General features: G+C 38.9%; 1 protein-coding gene across 3 annotated transcripts in view; it reads right to left on the bottom strand.

Moving 5' to 3' along the window:
- The window catches only part of LOC133651693 (coxsackievirus and adenovirus receptor homolog), a 15,939-nt gene extending 15,068 nt beyond the window's left edge, over window positions 1–871 (bottom strand). For 2 of the 3 annotated variants that reach the window (XM_062049721.1, XM_062049719.1), the window contains exon 1: window positions 844–853. Coding sequence is in view for 1 of the 3 variants with exons in the window: in XM_062049719.1 (XP_061905703.1) it covers window positions 844–846 (3 nt within the window). In the remaining 2 variants the exon portion in view is untranslated. Of the gene's footprint in view, window positions 1–843 lie in introns of all 3 variants that reach the window. The other variant, XM_062049722.1, reaches the window with a different exon arrangement.
- Between the last annotated feature and the right edge of the window lie 7,086 nt (window positions 872–7,957).

Raw genomic sequence — 7,957 nt, 5'->3', positions numbered from 1 at the left:
TAGTCAGTGAAAAGCATCTTGTTAGTCAGTGAGAAGCATCTTGTTAGTCAGTGAAAATCATCTTGTTAGTCAGTGAAAAGCATCTTGTTAGTCAGTGAAAAGCATCTTGTTAGTCAGTGAAAATCATCTTGTTAGTCAGTGAAAATCATCTTGTTAGTCAGTGAAAAGCATCTTGTTAGTCAGTGAGAAGCATCTTGTTAGTCAGTGAAAAGCATCTTGTTAGTCAGTGAAAAGCATCTTGTTAGTCAGTGAAAAGCATCTTGTTAGTCAGTGAAAAGCATCTTGTTAGTCAGTGAGAAGCATCTTGTTAGTCAGTGAAAAGCATCTTGTTAGTCAGTGAAAAGCATCTTGTTAGTCAGTGAAAAGCATCTTGTTAGTCAGTGAAAAGCATCTTGTTAGTCAGTGAAAAGCATCTTGTTAGTCAGTGAAAAGCATCTTGTTAGTCAGTGAAAATCATCTTGTTAGTCAGTGAAAAGCATCTTGTTAGTCAGTGAGAAGCATCTTGTTAGTCAGTGAAAATCATCTTGTTAGTCAGTGAAAAGCATCTTGTTAGTCAGTGAAAAGCATCTTGTTAGTCAGTGAAAATCATCTTGTTAGTCAGTGAAAATCATCTTGTTAGTCAGTGAAAAGCATCTTGTTAGTCAGTGAGAAGCATCTTGTTAGTCAGTGAAAAGCATCTTGTTAGTCAGTGAGAAGCATCTTGTTAGTCAGTGAAAAGCATCTTGTTAGTCAGTGAAAAGCATCTTGTTAGTCAGTGAAAAGCATCTTGTTAGTCAGTGAGAAGCATCTTGTTAGTCAGTGAGAAGCATGTGCTGAACAAAGAAAATATAAGCTGCCACTCACCATGGCTCTGAACAGGTGGCTAAGAGAGAGAGGGTGGGGCTGAGGGCTTTCTACAGGTGAACACACCTGCCTTCACTGATTAGGCCTCATTTGGGCCGAACCATGGTTGTGAAAAGCTGGGTGTTCCAGAAGGATACTGGACATTTAAAGTGATGTTATCCAAGCCTGAATACACTGTATACAACAATGGCTGCTCTACAAATGCAAAAGTACTATGTGAATACTTTTAGACATGAGATTTTTATTTATGGTGTATTTTACAAAAGAACGGTATTCTTAATCCCCCCCGTCAAATTGCTCCCAGCTAGTGGGCGGGGCTATGGGCTATTTAAATTGGAAAATGCCATTTTTCTGCCAGTTCAGTTCAGTTCAGTTCAGTTCAGTTTCAGTTTATGTGTAACATGCATACGATATAATGTAATGCAACACATATTTCCAGTTGTTTCATTACAGCATGTCCGAAAAGGAGTAGGAAGAAGCCAAGGCAATTTCATCCCATTTGCGTGTTGTCTGTAACAGAACAGTGAATAAATGAATAATAAATCAATAATATACCATTCTAAGTAATTATATGTATATGGTAATTAATATTCTGAGACTGTAAATGTTTTGCTTGTTGGTGATTTGTATTTGTTTCTGTATTGTGTAGTTATAATTATATGCTTTTACTTGTAATTGTATTGAGTTTGTGGACCTCAGGAAGACTAGTGGGTTGCAACCAGCTAATGGGGATCCTGAATAAAAATCTAATTCAAATTAGGAACCGGTACCAAAAACTACAGGTACACAGTATACATCCCCATGAACAAGCCAAGACAGATATATTTGTATGAAATAAACATGCAATAGAAGAGAACAGAACAAATCCAATACTGAAAGAGTTATCAGTACTATCAACATTTAGCTGGGTCCGCCCGCCTGGTACTGCGTGGTTGAGTAGTGAGATAGTTGCATATTCTTTAAGAGAAGACAGTCAATGTTACATTTGCCAACACACCCTGCTGACACACCCGTAAATACAAGTTGTGTAGTGTTGACAATGAGAAGTATGTGAGCACCTCAGCACGGACAGAGACACCACCGCAAATCACGGAATGTTTGCTGCACTCAGGCGGGAAATGAAGCCTTTCCTTTTATAATCCAGCAAATCACTTGTTTTCTAGTTGGACTTCTCCTCATCTGCTTATCACCTATGAATGATTGACAGCAGCTCTGCCCGGGTTACATCATCAGCTGCATGCCTCTCATTCACACTCACCCAAGCTGATGATATCCAACAGTAGAAGAGAAGTTGACCGTATCGATGGTGTCGGAGTGAGCAGTGCGGGATGTGAGCACCGAGCGTTGCGGTAGTCATTAAGCCGCTGGAGTGGCGGGTTAATGTAATCCTGCCAATAATATTCATTAAGGAGATGAAGAAATTAGTAACGCTCGGTGAGAAGCCTGATCAGTCAATCAGGATCCGCTAATGTTCACACAGAGTTCATGAACATGGATGGATCTGTCTATTTGTGTCTGGGAGGGATTCTGCCAATGTCAGAGCGACTGGGATGTTATAGCTGATTTCACAGCAGGTGGCTAATTGTCTCAGTGCTACCTGGCAGCTAACTGTCAGCTAACTGGCAGCTACCTGGCAGCTACCTGGCAGCTAACTGGCAGCTAACTGGCAGCTACCTGGCAGCTAACTGGCAGCTAACTGGCAGATAACTGGCAGCTAACTGGCAGCTAACTGGCAGCTACCTGGCAGCTAACTGGCAGATAACTGGCAGCTAACTGGCAGCTAACTGGCAGCTAACTGGCAGCTACCTGGCAGCTAACTGGCAGCTAACTGGCAGCTACCTGGCAGCTAACTGGCAGCTAACTGCATCAACACCCGCTCTTACAAGACCAAGGTGGGACACAAGACTGATTATGCACACGGAATGTTTTTGTCACTGAGCCCACCTTTTTGTCCAGGGAGGCTGATATCACATGAGAGGTAGAGAAGTGTCACCATAGAGTCACCATAGAGGTAGAGAAGTGTCACCATAGAACACATGAGAGGTAGAGAAGTGTCACCATAGAGGTAGAGAAGTGTCACCATAGAGTCACCATAGAGGTAGAGAAGTGTCACCATAGAGTCACCATAGAGGTAGAGAAGTGTCACCATAGAGGTAGAGAAGTGTCACCATAGAGGTAGAGAAGTGTCACCATAGAGTCACCATAGAGGTAGAGAAGTGTCACCATAGAGTCACCATAGAGGTAGAGAAGTGTCACCATAGAGGTAGAGAAGTGTCACCATAAAGGTAGAGAAGTGTCACCATAGAGTCACCATAGAGGTAGAGAAGTGTCACCATAGAGGTAGAGAAGTGTCACCGTAGAGGTAGAGAAGTGTCACCATAGAGTCACCGTAGAGGTAGAGAAGTGTCATTGTAGAGGTAGAGAAGTGTCACCATAGAGGTAGAGAAGTGTCACCATAGAGGTAGAGAAGTGTCATTGTAGAGGTAGAGAAGTGTCATTGTAGAGGTAGAGAAGTGTCACCATAGAGGTAGAGAAGTGTCACCATAGAGGTAGAGAAGTGTCACCATAGAGGTAGAGAAGTGTCACCGTAGAGGTAGAGAAGTGTCACCATAGAGTCACCGTAGAGGTAGAGAAGTGTCATTGTAGAGGTAGAGAAGTGTCACCATAGAGGTAGAGAAGTGTCACCATAGAGGTAGAGAAGTGTCATTGTAGAGGTAGAGAAGTGTCACCGTAGAACACATGAGAGGTAGAGAAGTGTCACCATAGAGTCACCATAGAGGTAGAGAAGTGTCATTGTAGAGGTAGAGAAGTGTCACCGTAGAACACATGAGAGGTAGAGAAGTGTCACCATAGAGGTAGAGAAGTGTCATTGTAGAGGTAGAGAAGTGTCACCGTAGAACACATGAGAGGTAGAGAAGTGTCACCATAGAGTCACCATAGAGGTAGAGAAGTGTCATTGTAGAGGTAGAGAAGTGTCACCATAGAGTCACCATAGAGGTAGAGAAGTGTCACCATAGAGTCACCATAGAGGTAGAGAAGTGTCACCATAGAGGTAGAGAAGTGTCACCATAGAGGTAGAGAAGTGTCATTGTAGAGGTAGAGAAGTGTCACCGTAGAACACATGAGAGGTAGAGAAGTGTCACCATAGAGTCACCATAGAGGTAGAGAAGTGTCATTGTAGAGGTAGAGAAGTGTCACCATAGAGTCACCATAGAGGTAGAGAAGTGTCACCATAGAGGTAGAGAAGTGTCACCATAGAACACATCAGCTTGGCAGACTGGAGAAGAAAAAGAGGTTATAAAAATAAATGACCAATGCAAGAAGAAGAGGCTGGATCTGGATGTGCCGCTAGGCATACACAAATAGCATGCCAACATGAGTCAGTGCGTCAATGTCAGGCCGCCATTTAGGACCAGGCATACATCTTGTTGAGGTGCATACATCTTGTTGAGGTGCATACATCTTGTTGAGGTGCATACATCTTGTTGAGGTGCTACGCTGCTCAGGATCGTGCAGAGGGAGGCACATCTGCTCTTTGGAGCCTTCAAATAAGTTGTCATCATCTATCGGAGTTGTACACCGACTGTAATAATAGTGTAAGAGTATTTCATGCTGTAGTGGGTTTCTACTGGTTACTCTGTCCATGGTCACGGGTGCTTTGGGCGAGAGGTAGTGTACTGTAGTATTTTACGGACTATAGGGCACATCGGATTATAAGGCGCACTGGCGATGAATTAAAAGTGCGTGGCACTTCAGCACAAGGGAGCAGAGGAAGTTTGCAGTGATCACTTCGTTGAAGGTCTATTTTGTATTTAATGGAGCACAATGGAAACAATATTTAATATTTAAAGGAGCACAATGGAAACAATATTTAATATTTAATGGAGCACAATGGAAACAATATTTAATATTTAAAGGAGCACAATGGAAACAATATTTAATATTTAAAGGAGCACAATGGAAACAATATTTAATATTTAATGGAGCACAATGGAAACAATATTTAATATTTAAAGGAGCACAATGGAAACAATATTTAATATTTAATGGAGCACAATGGAAACAATATTTAATATTTAATGGAGCACAATGGAAACAATATTTAATATTTAAAGGAGCACAATGGAAACAATATTTAATATTTAATGGAGCACAATGGAAACAATATTTAATATTTAAAGGAGCACAATGGAAACAATATTTAATATTTAAAGGAGCACAATGGAAACAATATTTAATATTTAATGGAGGACAATGGAAACAATATTTAATATTTAAAGGAGCACAATGGAAACAATATTTAATATTTAATGGAGCACAATGGAAACAATATTTAATATTTAATGGAGCACAATGGAAACAATATTTAACATTTAAAGGAGCACAATGGAAACAATATTTAACATTTAAAGGAGCACAATGGAAACAATATTTAATATTTAATGGAGCACAATGGAAACAATATTTAATATTTAAAGGAGCACAATGGAAACAATATTTAATATTTAAAGGAGCACAATGGAAACAATATTTAATATTTAAAGGAGCACAATGGAAACAATATTTAATATTTAATGGAGCACAATGGAAACAATATTTAATATTTAATGGAGCACAATGGAAACAATATTTAATATTTAAAGGAGCACAATGGAAACAATATTTAATATTTAAAGGAGCACAATGGAAACAATATTTAATATTTAAAGGAGCACAATGGAAACAATATTTAATATTTAATGGAGCACAATGGAAACAATATTTAACATTTAAAGGAGCACAATGGAAACAATATTTAATATTTAATGGAGCACAATGGAAACAATATTTAACATTTAAAGGAGCACAATGTAAACAATATTTAATATTTAATGGAGCACAATGGAAACAATATTTAATATTTAATGGAGCACAATGGAAACAATATTTAATATTTAATGGAGCACAATGGAAACAATATTTAATATTTAATGGAGCACAATGGAAACAATATTTAATATTTAAAGGAGCACAATGGAAACAATATTTAATATTTAAAGGAGCACAATGGAAACAATATTTAATATTTAATGGAGCACAATGGAAACAAGCCTTTTGGCTTTTTGTGACATCCATTTGCCTTTTTAAAGCATTACATGGATTACATTCTTTAACATGTCAATAAACTTCTCAATCAATCAATGTTTGATGTGCTTTTAACATTTAGTGTTTTGCATTTAATAGTGGTGTGCATCTCTACCTATATACCGATACATGGGTTACTGTCATGTCTGTGATTATGTTTTGTTTTAGTCATGTTCGGATTTGGTTTTGGACTTTTTGTGCACTTTTATTTGTCACCATAGCAACCATTAGTTTCACCTGGTTCACATTGTCATGTCACGCACCTGTTCACGGTTAGAGTCACACACCTGTTTTCACTGATCATGTCACTATATAAGCTTTTCTGTTTCTGTTGTTCATCCTGGCAACATCACTCTTGACACACTCTCTACACACCATTACGATCCATGCCCTTTTCTTGTCAAAGTACGTTTTTTGTTTATTAATGCTACAGTTAGTGTTTTTGTTTCATTGATCATAGTTTCTGCCATTGTGCAAGTTTTGTGTTTATTGCCAAGTTTGTTATATCCGCTGTGAGCGCCTTTTGTTTGTACTTTTTTTGAGTTAGAATTTAAAATGTATTTAAATTCACGTCTTGCACGCGCCAATTTTCCATTGCCTTCTGGGAGAACAAACCACGCCATAGACCCAGTCCTGACAGTTACGATACCATTCACTAACAATACTTTTCAAAACATTATCATTCAATACGATTCAATGCAGATGGAAGCTTTGCATGGTCAACCAAAAATGAAATGTATCTTGTAGCATGTCAGAACAATGTCATGTGTTTATTTTTGAAATAGACGCATACGAAACAGGCAGTGCTTGCAGTCATTATTGGCAAATAGTAGACCTATCCATTTCAAGGCATCGCAATCCATAAAGTAAAAGAAAAGAAGATGTAAACAAAACACTTTTGGAAAAGCTACCAGGTATTTACTGTTGTTTGCTCAGGTAGCAGCAATGAAATAGAGAGTAAAAGCAAGCTGTGCATCAAGTAGAGGCGTCATAACACCTCAGTGACACAAGTGCAAGGTACAATTAAGTGCCACCACGTAAACTGAACAGCAGCTTTAGTGTAGAAGCTCAAATACTTAAATGATTTACTATTTCAAATGCATTAAAAACATACATCCATGTCTTTCATAATGATTGTGAACGATAGGCAACATTCCAAAACAAGTGCAGTTCCTCCTTGAAGTGCCAATCACGTGAAACTTTTCAGGATTCTTTGTTGTGTTACACACTTTTGTGTGGTGTTGCTTCTTATTTTTGATTATTGGCTATGGGTATGCTGGATGTGACAGCGTGTCATTACTACCACCATCAGCAGGAGAAAAAAAACACCACTACCAGTATCATTAGTCCGGAATCTTCACCGACCCAATTAGAAACCAGTACTAAAACATACCGGTACTTGGTATACATCCCGAATGAACAGTGTAGTAGTTGATGACATTACCTCGCAGAGTTGTGGCTAAGTTGGGGCTGGAAGTCTTTCAAGTCAGTTGGTAGGTCTGCTAGCATTAGCATCCTTAGCTCCCTCATCGCCGGTGCCTCCATGCAACACAACAGGTGAGTGCTGAGATTATTTGTGCTGCCGCTACTTTAGCGCTGCTTCCAAACGTTACAAATGGCCATACTTTTTATCCAACGGACCATTCTTTTTATTTTTTTTAAAAAATTTACGTTACATTGTAATTTAATGTTACATTTAAATGTAACATTCTGGGGTGCTGTCAGTATCAACATAGACTGTATGACACAATCCAAACAACTTTCCTCACGCACAGGGCCGGCCCGTGGCATAGGCCGTATAGGCAAATGCTAAGGACGCCGTCCATCAGGGGGCGCCACGCTAGTGCCACAAATGTTGGAGAAAAAAAAAAAAGTTGGTACTATTATTTCAAAATACAAAAAATAATCCCACGTTAATTAAAATGCAAAGTAAAGCCTATTTAATGCAAATATTATTTGTTACAACATTATGCCCCCCCATTCCCCCGTA

The sequence above is a fragment of the Entelurus aequoreus genome, linkage group LG06, assembly GCF_033978785.1.
Source record: "Entelurus aequoreus isolate RoL-2023_Sb linkage group LG06, RoL_Eaeq_v1.1, whole genome shotgun sequence".
NCBI lineage: Eukaryota > Metazoa > Chordata > Actinopteri > Syngnathiformes > Syngnathidae > Entelurus > Entelurus aequoreus.
The sequence above is the reverse complement of the archived record's forward strand: the minus strand, read 5'-3'. Positions and strand labels throughout refer to the sequence as shown.